The sequence below is a fragment of the Chanos chanos genome, chromosome 1, assembly GCF_902362185.1.
Source record: "Chanos chanos chromosome 1, fChaCha1.1, whole genome shotgun sequence".
NCBI lineage: Eukaryota > Metazoa > Chordata > Actinopteri > Gonorynchiformes > Chanidae > Chanos > Chanos chanos.
In genome coordinates this window covers 17579850-17597734 of record NC_044495.1, presented here as the reverse complement: position 1 = coordinate 17597734, position 17885 = coordinate 17579850, and the positions used below count along the sequence as shown (strand labels likewise).

Genomic DNA, 17885 nt, shown 5'->3' with positions numbered 1-17885 from the left:
CACGGTTGCTGACATTTATAGAAATTTAACTACATCCCAGCTCTGAAATAAGATTTAAAATGAAATTAAACAATGAAACTGAGACGTTGATTAAGCGTCTCTAATTCATTTTATAACAATACAGCAGCTGATACTTCCTGCACGTTTTCAAGGATAAGTTTTAGCAGGCGGCTCACTGTCAATATGGATAATCGCTGCTTCGGTTGTGCCTCTAAATTCACCCTCTTTAGAAAAGAGGTTGGTTTTTAATGAAATTTTTGAGAGAACATTGCATGAAATTGAATTTCTAATTTTCCCAATCGGATTTACATTAAAATATGTTCCTCTTCTGTTTCAGCTTGGCTGCAAAAACTGTGGACGTTCATTTTGTTCAGGGTGTCTTACATACAACGCTTTGGTGCCACGGTATGGCAATACACAGCAGAAGGTCTGCAGGCAATGTCACGGGAACCTCACGGGGTCAGAATATATGTTCCATTTAAGTTTTACTTATCAATTGCTTTTACTAATGGCCTTTGATGGTTATATTGAGTTGATAACTATCTCTGTCTCTACAGAGGGGAAAACCAAAACAGTGCAGGAAGATGGTCACCACCTGAGAACTACAAAAAGTGAATTGCTTTAATTTACTCGTTTAATACATATGTCATGCATCAATATCGCATCTTTTTTATTAGTGTGTCCTTAATTGTTTTCTAGGCGAGTTGCTTTGCTGGAGGCAAAACAAACGAAACAGTCTCAGCCTATGAAACATGGAGGTGGAAAGAGCAGTGCCTCTGACTCTGTTCCAACCAGGGGTTTAAGCAAAGAGGACCTTGCCATAGCAGAAAGACTGCAGAAGCTGAAACAGGACACTAAGCCAAGTAAAGACCATCAAGACATCACCAACAAGCTTGAATCAAATGATAAAATATGAATTCACATTAACTAGACCTGTACATACCCCAATCTTTCCACACAGAATCTGTCCCATCTGAGAGGGAAATTGAGTCTCGCCTAGCCGCCTTGAAGGCTCCTGACCTGCCAGTGCCTTCAGCTGAGGAGATGGCAGACCGTCTGGCAGCTTTGCAGGGAAGACTTCCTCCCTCACAAGCTCCTCCACCAGTAAGTAGATAGTTAAATAGGAAGGTAGGAAGATGAGGAACCAGGATGTCACTGTTATGAGTCTCAAGTTAATCTGCCACTTCTCTGAAAGATTTTGTCGCTGGTGGATCATATAGGAATTCCTCTGTTTTTCCTATGTAAGTTCACGTATTACATTTCTGTTATTTTAGAGTTATTGACATATCTGCTCTGTACAGGTTCATCAACCGCCTGTCAGCAGAACCCAAACAGAACAGACCAATGATTTACTAACTCAACTGACTGAAGAAGTGGCTATTGACAATCAGGGTCCAGCATCACAGGGTACAGTGTTCACATCAGTCTGTACACAGTAGCACATCATTTAGTTGGCAGTCTTTGAAAAAGCATGAGGGATATAAAATGTGGTCCTGTACTCCTATAAGACATTTGTTCTCCTTGACCCCTTAAGCCATGAAAAGGCCGCTCTCTCCTCAAATCTGGGTGTAAGATACATTTTTATCTTGATCATTCAGCCTTATCTTGGTATCTGTTGTTTGCTTCCCTCCTACATTTCATTAGGTACAGAAGGCCTCTTAAATGATCTCAACAAGGAACAAGGAGGGGTTTTAGATGAGAACCTGGATGGTAAGCCGTTGTCACTTAAGGAGCTAGAGGCAGAAAAGAATCGCTTACTGGCAGAAGCTCGTGAGGAGTTACAGAAGGATTATCACGACAAAGAGCAGGTCCTGCAGATGGCCAAGAGGCTTGCTGTGCTGAAAGACCAGGACCCTGACAAAGGTACTGGTCTTATTTCAGTAAAACATCAATCCACAGGAAGTATGTTGTATTCCAGGATGGATTTCATGGTAAATCTAAAATTATAAGTACAAAGGGCGTGATGAATATTCAGTCATTCTCGATTAACTTGATAAGTAATGGTAGTGATGTCAAATCTAGTCACGTGATGAGAAACACAATGCCTGTTCATTTCTGTGTTATGTTAAATGTATCAGTTCAGGGATGATTGCTGCAGGGTTGAGGGAGTGCAGTCATAATGTTTATAACTTTGCTGTCTGGTATTGAGGACAGCCAGAAAATTTTGTGGATGAATGTTGGTATTTGTGTAGACAGTGTTGTACAAAAGATGTTTGATTGCTAGTTTATAAATACAAAACTTATCAAAGATATGTAGAAACAGGGTTTGTCTCACCAAATGACTGCCTTTTGACATTGCACTGATATTATATAGCTGACCAAGAAAAGGTGAAATACCTGTTTGTTACTTGTTTTTGTATGTTATTTACCCCCAATAGATCCCAGAATAAGAATAGAATATTCTTATCACCACAGAATATACTGTGGTGATATTGTGATGCAGGCCATTTGCAATATACAAATACACAGAAAATCTCAATGTTAAGCTTAGCTTGGTCAGTAAAACGTATTAGTTTTGCTTTACTTTTCCACTTTATATCCTGTAGTTTCGATTGGCCTTTCCTAGCTGCTGACAATACGCCGTAGTGTTTTTCTCCACCAAGAATAACTCATCTTTTAAGTTTTGTTCATTTAAATGTGAACATTGCAAGACTTTAGAGGTCACCTTTGACTTCCAATCAAAATATACATACATGTCACATAACAATATGTGGTGATCAAGTGACATCAGGCTCTTGTTATTTCATGGGCCAGACACTTGATAGAAGAGAATGCTCAGTCTCATACTCACTCAGTTTTCACATTAGAGACTTTAATACATATATGTAGTGTCAGTAATTTACGTAACATGATGGCATGTGACTCATGTGTCATCTGTCTAGTTGTTGTTTTGTGTCCCAACACATTTCACTCACTTTCTGTCTCAGTGGCGATGGAAGACTTCCAGCAACCTGACAGTGACGATGACAATGAGGAGGAGGCAGTCAAAAGGATATTGAAGATGGTCTGTAGCTATTAGCCATAAGTTAGCACAAGGCACGTAGTTTTTCATGCTAGTCAATTTAAGAACCCAGTGGCAACCGCACAGGAGTGTGTTTAAGTTGATTTTTGTACTACAAAGTCATTCTTTACCTGAGTGTGTTATAACTTTAAATATATTTATTGATATATGTATTGTATAAATGATGAGATGGTTCAAACTAAACACATAAAATTTGAATGGCAATTTTAGATATCAGAGGAAGTTACATTGGATGAGGCCAGTGGTTTCAACATCCCACCAGATCAAAGCATCCCCCAGAATCTGAAGAAAACTAACTCAAGCAAAAAAACGGTAATCTCACAGTCTTTACCCTCCTGCATAACTCATGTTGTTTCTATCAAATTTTTTTCTGTCACAGAAAATTCATTGATTGTCTGATGGAATGCAAGACTGTTCCATCTGGGAATAGCCTTCAGTGTAACAACTGTTGGTTTTCTACGCTCTCATTTGACTTGAGTCAATTACCTTTTAATGTGTCCATTTCAGACAGCAACAAAAGCGCATAAGTCAAAGACCCCAGCTGTGGCTCAGAAATTAAACAGAAAGAGTGATAGTGATCCTGATGATGATGATGATGATGATGAAGAACTGCCCTGGTGTTGCATCTGTAATCAGGATGCCACTATCCGTTGCCACACCTGCGACCAAGACCTGTACTGCAACCGTTGCTTCAGGTAAGATAACCTCACTTCAAACACTGGAGTTTTCTCCTGCTCCTAGAATTGGAGAAAAAAATCTCAATGATCTCATTGACTAAAATGATCAAAAAGATGAGCGCAACACTGACTGTAGTTTTCAGATCCGTTTGATAAAAAAAAGTCACTGAACTCATCGTTCAATCCTAAATTCATCATCTTTGGATGTGCCACAAATAAATTTTGTAGCACATCCATTCCAAGACACAATTATCTTGCTAAACAGTTATTTGTGAGGTCGTGAGATTTAAGTTCTTGCGATATTTGCCCATATAATTTTGCATTTCATTGTAATAAGTGAGTTTCTTAAATTTCTCATAGGGAAGGCCATGATAAATATGATCGAAAGGAGCACCGCACCTCTGCTTATACAGCACCTAAAAAAAAGAAGAAAACGTGAGTTTCAACAATGAGTAATCAGAGGTTTCTGTAACTTGTTTATGTGTTGCACTATACCTTTAAACACCTGGCCAATCTTATGTGACCTTTGTAAAATCTCAAATGGGCAGGTACTCATAGCCAATAAAATGATCAGCACAGGCCATGTAAAAATATTAGATATATTGCAGTTGTAGTCTAATAGTAAGGAGCTTGTTTTTACTCATAATTATCATCAGTGTTTCAAAGGTTGTCTGGATGTGTTTCGAATGAATGTAGAATAACTGCTTACATACTGTTCACACATAAAGTGAATGCTTCAAAGCTGATTTGTTACATGGTAGTATAACTGGTAAAAGGCTGTCAATACAAACTGTATGATGTTCAGTAAATTAACCTTTGAACTGTAATTATGTTATCATGTTAAAGCTGATGAAAATCCTCGGACAGATTAAACTACTTTAAGATTAAAGTAAATATTGACTTGTGTCTGAGAAATCTCATTTCTGAGACATTCTTTTCCATGTGGTTTAAGTTCTTGGAGTTATCCTTGCTTTGTTTGTTTTGTCATCATGCCATTAATGAGGTTTCATTTTTAGTGTTTAGTCTGTAAATCTGATTAGACCCTCAAATTGAAATGACTCAAACACCAGAGTTACATGCTGACATAGTAACATCATATAACAGGCTCACATCACTAACGTCCCATCTCTGTAGGTCCGCCTCACACTTTCATCCCTGTCAGCCCATCTCACACCTGAATTTTAAATGCATGTATCAAATAACAGATCAGTAGAAAACCTTTTAAAACTCTGTATTTTTTTCCCACTCCAAATTTAATGGAAAAATTGGATATTTAGATTTGAAATAAGTAACAAACAACAGCAGTTATTTAATTATTTTTCAGTTGATTTGATAATAATATCAGCATAGAAGTCAGCGGATGAAACATACTCTCTCAGTACTGATATAAACACTTGTGTTATGTTTTGTTTATTTAATATTTATGAAAGTGTGGGGTTTTTGCACGTGTGATGGAAAGTGCTCCATGTGACATTAGTTCCATCTGTGGACGTCCTTTTCAGAATATGGAAATGTTGTTATGCAAGATATATAAGTTGCTCTGGTAAAAATAGCATTCTGCTGAAGATTCTCAGTGTCACTGAATTATTTGCTCAGTGAGATTTTCAAGTTTTATGAATTTGTTAATCTCATAACATTTCTGAAAACTCTCTCTCAGTACTGCAATCACTGCATCTGGTAAAATATCATAAATATTTAAGACATTCCTATACAACTGCATGTATTTTAAATGTAGTTAGTTTCTGACTCGTTTGTGAACTTCAGATATAGTTATTCAGGTGGTACATTTCAGACCCAGCACCATATCAAACTGCATGGTTTAAAAGATTTAAAAGGAATACAGAGAACACTTGAAAAGGCATGTATTTATTTTTTCAAGCGACAACACAACCAGAACAAAAACATATAAATATACAAGGCAGTAAAACGATTACTTATGCATATAGACAAGTTATTATCTTCACAATGCAGTCTGCAACTGCTTGGAGGGTTCAACATTCTAAAACTGTACACAAATAGTAATAATAGTTGTAATAATAATACCAAAAACAGCATTTCTGTGGACAGCCAACCTTTGATCAAAGGGCAGAGGAAATAAATAAGGTGACATGGGAGAAGCCCATATACAGCTGCCCTTCATGTAGACAGACTGTTTGGAATGGAAGGGGCAGATATGCATACTAATGATTTTGACCTTATTCTACTTCTTCAAGGGTCCTGACATCTTCCGTAAACCCTTCATCCGATAGAGCAGTCCATTGATAAAATCCTGAGATAGGGGAGAGAGAGCGGCAGCACATGAAAACTTTGGTAAATACAATGAAGAATAAATGTGTACCGTAAGCATAGACAATGTTTTCTGTCTGTTCAACAAGATACTCTAAAATATTGTATACATACTTTGGGACAGAAAATACACAAATATAACCCCAAATGAGATGCTAATCAATAGTGGATAAAACTTCCACAAAAGAAAGGAAGAACAACGCAAACTAACACAATGGGTAAATGTGAAGTGTAACCTTAAAAAGTATGTCTACATGCAGGAGTGCTTGTTTTGACAGTCAGAAGTGAAAGAGCAGTATTTTGGCTAATTATTCAATAAAAGCAAGTGGATAGCAATGAATTCTCTGACTGATGTTGTCCTCGTACTCTAATGTCACTATATTTGAGGCATAATTTTATCCTTCAAAAACAGAGAATAATTACAAGAGTGTTTGTGGCCTACCTCTTTTGGCTTGCCGCATTCCTGCAACAGCTCCTGTGAAAATTAGTCATACAAATACTTTCAGAGAGTTTTGTACTGTCACTTAAAATCTTGTTGCAGAGTGATTATAGCACATGCACTTCTGATTTGTACACAGTGGTTGTACACATCTTGAGAGCTTTTGTACACGACTTGCTTGCTCTCTCTTATTTCACTGTCACGCTGTGCAAAAGCAAGTGCAGGTCAGTGTTTTCTTGATTTGCAGCACTCATAACAAAAGGTTCAAAACTTAAAGAGTGCAGGTCTTCAAATAAAGAAAGGCAAGCAAAAACAATGTGACGTGGGGCAAACTCCAAACAAAGCCAGACAAAGAGACAGGGGAAACCAAGGAGTATTTATACAAGACTTAATGAGGCAAAACAAAATGAAATCAGGTTGAGTCAATAATTGAACCAATGGGACTAAACCAAAAAAACAGGCAGTACGAACTTAAACAAAACCAGACTCAACCAAGAAACCAGGAAGTAAAAGACTCAAACCAACACTGACCACTAGAGGGGAGAAAAACGAGATAAATAAAGGACACAGGAGCAAGAAGGGACAGGGAGGAGCAGGGCATGAGGGACAGAGAGGGGACAGGGAGGAGCAGGGCGTGAGGGACAGAGAGGGGACAGGGAGGAGCAGGGCGTGAGGGACAGAGAGGGGACAGGGAGGAGCAGGGCGTGAGGGACAGAGAGGGGACAGGGAGGAGCAGGGCGTGAGAGACAGAGAGGGGACAGGGAGGAGCAGGGTGTGAGGGACAGAGAGGGGACAGGGAGGAGTTGGGCGTGAGGGACAGAGAGGGGACAGAGAGGAGCTGGGCGTGAGGGACAGAGAGGGGACAGAGAGGGGACAGGGAGGAGTTGGGTGTGAGGGACAGAGAAGGGGACAGGGAGGAGCAGGGCATGAGGGACAGAGAGGGGACAGGGAGGAGCAGGGCGTGAGGGACAGAGAGGGGGCAGGGAGGAGCAGGGCGTGAGGGACAGAGAGGGGACAGGGAGGAGCTGGGCGTGAGAGACAGAGAGGGGACAGGGAGGAGCTGGGCATGAGAGACAGATATTAAGTGACGTTAAAGCCATTTCATTTTTTATGAAGTATTTTGTCATAGAAAAGAAAGATCAACATTCATGATGATTTGCCATTGTACAAAACAGTATAAAAAACAGTAAAAAAAAACAACAAAAAAAAACAGGTCAAAATCATTTGTGGTGATTAATTATTATGTTATAATAATGTTATAAAAATGTAAATTTGTGTGTAAATTACATTGGTATGGTTTTGCTTTTGAAATGGTGATCAGGACCAGGTTAAGAACTCTGCAGTCCTGCTCTCTGAGGCATTGCCTTAACTTGAACCGATAACCATATCTTGATCACATAAATGTGGCTGTTTTCAAACATAAGCACAGATATACCTCTAAGTTGAGCTTGAATCATTAAAATGAGTGCTCAAACTCATCAGTACCATACCTGCAGTTTACCTCTCTGTGCTTCATCTGAAAGTTCTAGAAGCTCATCAATGTCAATCTCCAATTCTGGAATCTCCTCCTCCTAAACAGATCAGGAAAGGTAATGAAGCGACGATGTAGTTTAATTTGTGGCCACAAAAGCTCACTCATACAAAGGCAGGATCCGCAGTACTCTATGACTGTTACCCACTGGATATGATAAAACCCCTTTCAGTCTGAGACTACAAAACGGTTGTTATTTTAAGCATTTAACATAGAGAGATTAAAGGCAACTGTCATCTTAGTTACTTTAGATGAGTTTGGTGGATTGAGATTAAGGTGATGTCCAGGGTTCACATCACAGGTGAAAACAAACAAGCGCTTAATTCTCTGAATACCAAAAACAGATAAGGAACCATATTAAAGTACACTCTACTGTCACTATGGTTGATATCCCCACTGGTGGTGCAAGTGGCGTACTCTTATTGGAACTTTCATAATTAGAGTTTATGAATGGGAAAGTAGCATTAGCAGTCATACACAGGAGTTAAAACCTGCAGAATAATGGATGGCTCCACATGAGACAGCACCAATGTGTCCTCTGTGTAGTCAAAATGATACAAACTGTCTTACAACTGCATTCATTTGGGTCAGATACAGTTTCCTTCCTTACTGAAAATGTAACGTGGCAAACAGGGTAGACGTAGACTTGTAGACACTTGACCTGTAGAATGATATGTCAGCGAGTGAGGTGTCATAAATGTCAGACTTCTGATTGCACAACTAGAGGCTTGAAAAATGAGCACTCATGAACTCATTATCCCCTCCCCCAGTGAAGTTGTCTTTTATCAAAAAGACAGCAATACCTCTGAAGCTCTGTTTTAGTATGTAAAATGTACTGAGTTCTGAACTATTTTTACCCACTCCACAGACAGTCTTGATAAATAGTGTGTTAATGGGAGATTACGCAAATGTAGGAAGACAGAAATCAACCTAAAATGTCAATGAATTCTGAATGGTTTTGAATTATAGGGTAATGTTAGTCAGTAACTGCGCTCTGTTGATATGAACACTTGTGAATGAAAGATCAGTAACAACATGCTACTTCTCCCCTGATGTTTGTCTTTTCGGTCGCTGGTCACTCTCCTGTATGCCACTTCAAAATGTCATCACCTATTTCTGACCAGATATCTGAATATCTAAATTCAAAGCAGAGCTTAGCGAATAAAATTAAGTTTGCATAGACCTTTCAGTTCTTTAAACTCTACTCTGACAAGTGGCTTTTGTATGTGTAAACAAGTAAATTGTTTAGTGTTAATTTCCTTAGTGCGCTAATCTGGGATGGAACTAACGCATTGGTCATTTGCCCAGTGGAAACATTCAGTCTGTGATACAATCTTATGTTAAATTTAAATTTTGACCATCATTTATCCGATAACTGCATGGGAATCATTGTGTGTTGATCTGCCACTGCTTCTGGTCTGATATATGGATAGCTGTAGTTATATCAGATTGGTGCATTTAATGTAAACCTGTGCCAAAACCAAAGAGTCAGACGCTGTGGCTTGGCCAATCAGGTGGGGGTAAGCACAGAAACCTTACACTGCATTCTCCTTTTGGGAAGGCACACACAGGAGACTGGATATCTGACCCAGGCTTCTAAGAGAGCAGCTCAGCACCTTGACTAAAACTCTCAATAAGTGCAGTTATAGCGTAAGACCATTACAATAAAACTGTATAAATCGAGAACAACTATTCATACAAAGTAGTAAAGTGCACCTCTGGATTCAGAAAAACCCAACAAAAAACCCTCCAGCAATGGCACAGTGCACTGGGTACAAAGGTTTTCTTTTTTCCGTCACATTTGTCTTTAATTGTGTCCTATCACAAGATGACATGTATGAAGACAAGGGTCAGAGTTCACATTGTTCATTCTCAATACTATGGTAAAAAGTCATATAACAGTTCACAGTGGTGTGATTACATCTTATATCTGCAGTTGAGACTCAAAGTTCAACCTGTGAACTCACAAGAGGTGATTTGTTATGATAACAATGAATGAAGTTTCTCACTCACACATTCATGATTTCCAAGGATATTACATAACAGACAAAAACATGCTGTGGGAACCAGCGACAGTTTTATCTTTTTAACACACGCTTTTGTTTGAAATAGAAAAAAAATGCTAACATTTTCACTCAGCCAACATGCCTACTCATATTCCGGTATAGGTATTTCATTCATCTTTTGTTTTCATGGAAAATGGATAATACCTTTGTTAAAGCGTAATATTGGCTATAGCCACATCAGTGACTCCAGACCCAGTGAGGACATGCATCAATTAGAAATGTCTATAAATAATTCAGTGGTTGACACAGGGGGCTGACTGTAAAACGCTTCCATGCGGAAGAGTCAGAGTACCCACGACATAATCTTTCCTCCAGCTCATTTAAAATTTATCATGTTTACCAAATACATTACAGAAGCACTGGAATTACATTAGAATGAAAGATTTTTGGACTGAGGGCACCTTCTCTTTTTTGAGAGAGAGAGTAGTAGGTAGTAATATGATTATAGATAGATAGATAGATAGATAGATAGATAGATAGATAGATAGATAGATAGATAGATAGTTAAGTGATATACACATATCACTTACATAAAGATTAAACAAAATATGGTAGCTTTGACATACTCTGCTTGGTTCTTTTGGAGAAGTATACCTGACTGCTCTGCATGACCTGACGTTGAAGAATTTTGTAGCATAAAATGCATAGCTAGTACATACTTTTAAAAGTCTGCAAAATCTACATTATTCAAATGTGACTAGCATTTTAATTCTTGATTTACAAATTGCTCCTGACATATCAACATATGGAGGCTTCTTTCCAACTGAAAAAGACTGTAGTGGCATAATTAATGGAGATAACAAAAAATTGTATGTTATTTTCTAGTGATACCAGTCCATCATTCCTACATACTGAATAAACAAAAGAAAACTAGAACAACTTTTGATGCTAAACAAATCTGAGATCATCTATCATTTACATACATTGTGGGTTGTCTTAATGAATCATTCAAAATAAAAGGAAAAATGCCAGCATGTGTGTATTGTTTCCCTAAACAGCACACTCGCTTTCTATTGAAGATACTTTTCTGCATCTGCAGAGAATGGGTACAGTGTGTGTTATGTTTGTGTCTGCAGATTGTAGCAGTTTCTGTTCACATATACACTCCTCAAACAGACAACTGTTCCTGTGTCGACTGTATGCTTTCTTACAGTTGTACACTATACAAACCTGTTTTTACAGAAAGGTGATAACGTCAGTTATTCTCAAAATATAACACATTCAAAGATTTGTTTGTTCCTGCACTCAAATATTGTACATATTGAAATCAAATATTTTATGTATTGACTAGGGTCATGGAATGATGAAACTCAGCTACAGGGAGGGAAAGTTCAAAGATGTTCTGAAGTTTGACTTGTATTCGTAGTCATACTGCATGTGGATGTAACTAAAATAAAACGATACCAAGCAAATCCAAACCATGAGTTTATGCTTCTAATTTATTTATTTATTTATTTATTTTGCAATTTAACATACTAGCTAGTCTGCTAGCAACCTAAACTGTGTGGCTGAGTCATGAGATCACTTTGTCCACATTTGTTCAAACACACCTTATTTTATTACATGTAATACAGGTTGCACTTTCCACAGTTAAAGATATATTAACAGAACAACTGATCAGCTCGTAATTAGTCAGCTAGTAATTCACTCATTGCAGCACTTTCTTGTCAAGTTTAGCAGCCTTCTATCACTGTGACGATCTATTTTAGTCCTGTAAACAATCTTGATTACTGTAAAATCATATTTGTTTGTGATCAGTGTACATTAGTTAGCTCCCTGACGGCGAAGATTGTAGCATTAGAGATGCGCATCCAGATGCTAGAAAGGCTTAGTGAGAGTGAGAATAGCCTAGTTCCTGTAGAGGAAAATTTGACTGGCTCAGGTAGAGTTAGCAACCCCCTGGCGACTTGGCGGCATAAGTGCAAAGCCAAAGCTAACACTAAGGCTAGCCCACAGAAGCAACACCCCTCCCTGCTTCACATGTCAAACAGGTTTGCCCTCCTCAGTGAAACACCCGCTGAGAAACCTGAAAGAGCCCTGGTTATAGGAGATTCCATTTTACGGCACATGAAATTAGCTAGACCTTTAGGGGCCTTAGTCAGCTGTATACCGGGAGCCAGGGCGCCGGACATAGTAATTAATCTTAAGGTGTTAAGTAAACATAGGTTTTAAAAGATAGTTTTTCATGTAGGAACTAAGGATATACGTCTTCGTCAATCAGAGATTACTAAAAGTGATATCGTAGAGGTGTGTAAATTAACGAAGGCGATGTCCGATGCAGTAATATGCTCTGGCCCCATCCCAATGCGGCAAGGCGATGTAGTTTACAGCAGGTTATGGTTGCTGAACTGCTGGATGTCCAGGTGGTGCTCTGAAAATAAGGGCAAGGCTGGCCTTTTAGGGTGGGACGGTGTCCATCCCACTCGGGAAGGTGCTGCTCTCATTTCTTGCAACATAGCGCATAGTCTCAGAACAGTTAATCCGTGACAATCCAGAGCCAAGGCCAGGGAGCTGACACTCAGGTTCAACTATATTGAGACTGTTTCTGTTCCCCAACCTACACGAAAATGTAGAAATACTCAGAGAATCTGTTCCAGTAACCTAATTAACATAAATTTAAATCATACTGAATGTACAGCCAGCACCTGTGATCTAAAGCTAGGACTGTTAAATATTAGATCTCTTACACCTAAAGTGCTTATTCTTTACGAAATTATTGCTGATCAGGAGTTTAATGTACTGTGTTTAACAGAAACGTGGATCAAACCAAATGAGTATGTAGCATTAAATGAAGCTAGTCCTCCCGGATACATACAGATATGGAAACATCATGTATCCATATCTGTGCGCATACAGTTATATACACCAGCCTCGTCTTACTCGCAGAGGAGGAGGCGTTGCAATTATTTATAATGATAATTAAGGCGTCATACAAAAACCTTTACACAAATTCAATGCGTTTGAAGCTCTTTATACAAACATAACATATGTAGCCACAAAAATTAAGTCTACCTAGTCTATCACACTAATTATTATTTATAGATCCCCCCGGGCCGTACTCTGAATTCCTTTGTGAATTTGCAGGTTTCATCTCAAACCTCATTGTTTCTTTAGACAAAGCTCTAATTGTCGGAGACTTTAATATTCATTTTGATAACCCAGAAGATCCTCGGAGAACATTGTTCTCAGAGAAAGTATAAATATATATAGAAAGTATAGTCACATTTATACAATCTGAAACTATCTCAGATCATTATCTTATCTCATTCTAAATGTTTCTAAGTAATAATATATGCACCTCGCCACGCTATCATAATAAACGTACGTTTACATCAACTACCACACAGAACTTTACCAATAATCTTCCAGAGTTATCAACTTTGATTGGAGCACCGTTACACCCCACAGAACTTGTTCAGGCAACTGAATCCTCAGAGTCACGTTCTACAACACCTTAGATTATGTGGCCCAACTTCAAAGGAAAATAATTAGAGACCAAGAACTAGCTCCCTGGTATAATGATCACACACGCCCCTTAAAACTTACCACTCGAAAACTGGAATGTAAATGGCGCCAGACTAAATTGGTAGTATTCCAGTTAGCATGGAAGGAGAGCCTCCTGAGCTATAGAAAAGCTCTTAGTGCCGCTAGATCAACGTATCTTTCCACCCTAATAGAAGTTAACAAAAACAATCCTAGATTCTTATTTAATATTGTATCAAAACTAACTAGGAATAAGAGCACCTCGGAAACATGCACACTGTCAATATACAGTGTGTTAGAAAAAAACTTGTGTATTAGATCTCTTACCTACATGGTAATATTATTGGTAAACACAGTGTTATCTTCCACTGCTATGCTGACATACACAGTCGTATGTCTCAGCGAAGCCAGAGAAGAGACACCAGCTTAATAAAATTGAGGAATGTGTAAAAGATATTAGGCACTGGATGCTTACTAACTTACTCTTACTTAACTCTGAAAAGACAGAAGTACTTTTACTAGGACCACATGTAGCCAGAGCCAGGAGTAAGCTTTCTGATCACAAGGTAACTCTGGATGGCCTTTCTTTTTCATCATCTGCAACAGTAAAAGACCTTGGTGTAATTATTGACTCCAGTCTTTCATTTGAAGGTCATGTAGGTAATATCACCAGGATAGTCTTCTTTCATCCCAGAAATATTAACAAGATTAGAGATGCAATGTTATTTCACGATGCAGAAAAACCAGTTCATGCTTTCACTTCCTCTACGTTAGACTATTGTAATGCCCCACTGTCTGGATGTTCTAGTACGTGTATAAATAAGTTGCAGTTAGTCCAGAATGCAGCAGCCAGAGTTCTTACCAGAACCAAAAGATATGACCACATCACTCCTATGTTATCCACACTGCACTGGCTCCCAGTTAAATCTTGCATTGATTATAAAATCTTACTATTAACCTATAAAGCAATAAATGGTCTTGCGCCACAGTGCCTCAGTGAACCCCTGGTCTTTTATGATCCACCACGCCTACTTAGATCTAAGGGTGCAAGGCCATTTGCTGGTACCTCGAATTGTGAAGGCTACAGCAGGGGGCAGAGCCTTCTCTTATAGAGCCCCACAGTTATGGAACTACCTCCCAGCTAGTGTTTGAGGCTCAGACACAGTCTCTATATTTAAGTCAAGGCTGAAAACGTATCTGTTTAGCCAGGCCTTTTGCTAATAGCTCTCTACTAGGTAAAGGAGCAGAACTGGAGGGTTCTCAGGCGGAGTGTTTAGTGAACTGGGATGTTTGGTTGCTGTCGCCCCCCTCCCCCATTCTAACACGTTCACTCAAGTTTGTTGATGGTGGAGTGGGTGGCCGCCTTGTGTCCCAGAGTTCCCTCATGTCCATCTTACCTTCTAGCTCTCCCTTTTAACTACGCTGTAATAGCTAGTCTTGCTGGAGTCCCTGCATGCACTCGATACACGATGTACATTGTCTGCATTTTACCGTTTTAATGATCATACCGGAATACTGGAATTAAAACAGGTTATCAAAATCGACAAATAAGATGGCAAAAAGACAACACTGAAAAATATGTATGCAAAATAGTATATCGGTTTTCCTTTTGTCATTCCTCTGTGAACAAGGGAAAGAGTTGTACAACAGTCATAAAACTCGTTATCTTAAATTCAAAAGCAATACACATTTAGTACAGTACTGAGATTGATAGATGGTGCCTTTAAAATTATTAATTATTGAATGTGGTGTTAAACTCCTCTTTATACCTGTTCCTAAATTGCTGCAGAAAGGGTCAGCTGAAAGCAAATTTCAACCAACTATGTGTGTGCCAATACTTATTGCTATGCAAGCTGCAGTTCCTGTATAGTTTCATTGTGTGCGTCCCACAATTGTCAAATGAGATGCAGATGGTAGTTGTTAGAACAGTAATGTGAGAGGTTATTTTTCAGAAAACATACAGAAAGACAAGCTTCTACTGTGATAATATAGGATCGGCAACTGACGATATAGCCAGAATTCATTGTTGTAGACAGAGGTTTGAAGCACCTGCTTGGATGTAATGACTCGGGTTTGTTAATAGAGGTATGTGCAGAGGTGCACTGGAACCTGTGACACAACCATTTTTGTGCATACATGCAGTTTGACCACCCGGGCTTATGCTCAGCAATGCTGCTTCTGTGTTAGAATCAGATTTGCCATGATCTTGATTTTCAGTTAATACAGTTGGCCCCAGAAAGACACTTTGCATATGGTGGTAGCATTGAAAAACAAAAAATGATTATGTGGATAACAAACTATGTTAATAATAAGTGATTTAAAAAAAAAGAAGAAAGAAAATCAGTGACCACCTAAAGCTTCTCTTGTGCCTCAGCCATTGTCGTGTCTTCACATCAGCTAATGCAATGCTGCGAGTAAGTACCAACAGCTTAATGTCATAATTAGGCATTGCAAAAACTAATCAGTGTGGGCTCAGAATGGAGCATACTGCTGCATATCATGTGGGAATCCCCCCCTTCAAAAATGAATTTCTTCTCCTGACTTAGCCTATTTTTGATAAATAATCATTTCCATGAACTTAAAGAAATGTTATTAAGAAATGATATTAACGCCCTTCTGACATCAGTGGGTCATCTGTCAAATCAGCTGGGGGAAGTTCATTTAATTAATACTGTATTAAATTCCATTTCTGTTATTCACATGAACATTCCACACGCTGTGGAGTGTGGTCAGCTGAATTCAGGTTCAAAGTCATGGTTTGAGTGTGGGTTGAAATTCTGAATTTAATATAACCTTGCAATATGAAAATAAGTCCATATACACTATGCAAAACCAATGTGGTAAACTCATTGTTGTGAATTGGTTCTTCTGATTCCATCCTTCTGATCCTTCTGATTTACTTGAACTGCATGCAAGTAAACTGATGTAGCACTACATTGTCTAACACTGGTAATGTGAAACTGTAGTATAAGTGTGTAGATGTAGATCTGGCTGAAGATGAATCAGTTACTTGTAAGACAGTGAGATTAATTAAGTAGCGTAGTATAGTTTATAACCAAAGCAATTTGAATACTTTATAGTTATATACGTGCATTGTTATCTAAGGTCAAGAACTATATCTCTCAGTTGCTTTTCAAGGGAGGCTAGCTCAGTATTTCCATGAATGATTGTGTAGCCTAAACAAAAGCTTGAGAGTATGGAATAACATAAAATGTTATCTATTATATATGACTATTGTAAGTATATTACCAGATGATTACTCCTGGGAAGAAGGCGATAAATGACTCGTTCTCAGATATGCTCAGACTGCTAGTAGAGATTTTGAAGCTGTCTGAAACTCTAAACCCTAGTTCTAAACTCTAAGAAGTCTTATTGTATTGGCATATAGATCTGCCAGATGCACATTAAGAAACTTTAGATTAGCATCATTGTAAGTTGTACCTGAAGATCTCTGTTTATGTGTTATGTCAGTAACAGCATTGTTTTCACCTAATGAACAGAAAAGAAATACAGCTCTATTTGTGATCTTCTTTGTAAATGGTAATTTTATCTTTATTAACAAATACTTATCAGCTTGTTCTGTATCTACCAACATGGACAAGCATGTTATGCAGTAATGAACATCAAAAACAAGGACTAATCGCAAATATTTTAATGATATGTGCCAAATTCAATAATGGAACTTAATCTACAGCCAGAATCCATACATGAACCCACTCACCTGCACTACTCCTCTACTGAAACAACACTCTGTCTCCTCCTAAATAATCTGCAAGACTGATCTGCCCACAGCAACCCTCACAAACTGCAAATGTATATAATTATAAACATGTTCTGCTCTTACCTCACAGTCATATAGCAGGTGCAGTTGTCTGTCGATCCACTCCTCAATATCCAGTCTCCTCTGGAGGTCTTTGCGGTTGTATTTGACTGTCAGTTTGCCAAGGCTGCGCTGAGGGGGTTCCTCATCTTTAGTCTGAAACATCACCCTGGAATGGGTGCTAGGCTCTGTCGCCATGCCTGCCACGACAGTCTTTCACAGAGAAGAGAACTCGGAGAGCCGTGTCTTTCTCTCACTCCCTCTCTCCCTCTCCCTCCCTTTCTGTCTGTCTCTCTCTCTCTCCCTCTCTCTCCCTCTCTCTCTCTCTCTATCTCTCCCCCTCCCTTTCCTTCTTCTCTCTCCACCGCCCTCGTTGTAAATTCCACTGGTAGACTGTAATGAAGCAAGCCTGTGTGTGTGTGTGTGTGTGTGTGTGTGTGTGTGTGTGTGTGTGTGTGTGTGTGTGTGTGTGTGCACGTGCGCATGTGTGTGTGTGTGTGTGTTTTAATGATAGTGGTGGAGCATAGGTCAAACACTGCTGGTTAAAGCCTAAAGAATTGG

General features: G+C 38.8%; 2 protein-coding genes across 2 annotated transcripts; one reads left to right on the top strand and one right to left on the bottom strand.

Annotated features, from left to right (window-relative positions):
* On the top strand, positions 1-4548 carry zfyve19 (zinc finger, FYVE domain containing 19). The gene is made up of 11 exons (XM_030782350.1): positions 1-237; positions 338-459; positions 558-611; positions 700-863; positions 962-1104; positions 1302-1407; positions 1645-1863; positions 2928-3004; positions 3233-3334; positions 3530-3717; positions 4060-4548. Exons 1-11 carry the CDS (start codon positions 184-186, stop codon positions 4136-4138), a joined length of 1308 nt encoding a protein of 435 aa, XP_030638210.1. The 5' UTR covers positions 1-183; the 3' UTR covers positions 4139-4548.
* Positions 4549-5899: 1351 nt separating this feature from the next.
* Positions 5900-17525, bottom strand: ppp1r14d (protein phosphatase 1 regulatory inhibitor subunit 14D). The gene is made up of 4 exons (XM_030789273.1): positions 17349-17525; positions 7915-7995; positions 6428-6460; positions 5900-5968 (listed from the first exon to the last, which is right to left on the bottom strand). Exons 1-4 carry the CDS (start codon positions 17520-17522, stop codon positions 5900-5902), a joined length of 357 nt encoding a protein of 118 aa, XP_030645133.1. The 5' UTR covers positions 17523-17525.
* Positions 17526-17885: the final 360 nt, after the last annotated feature.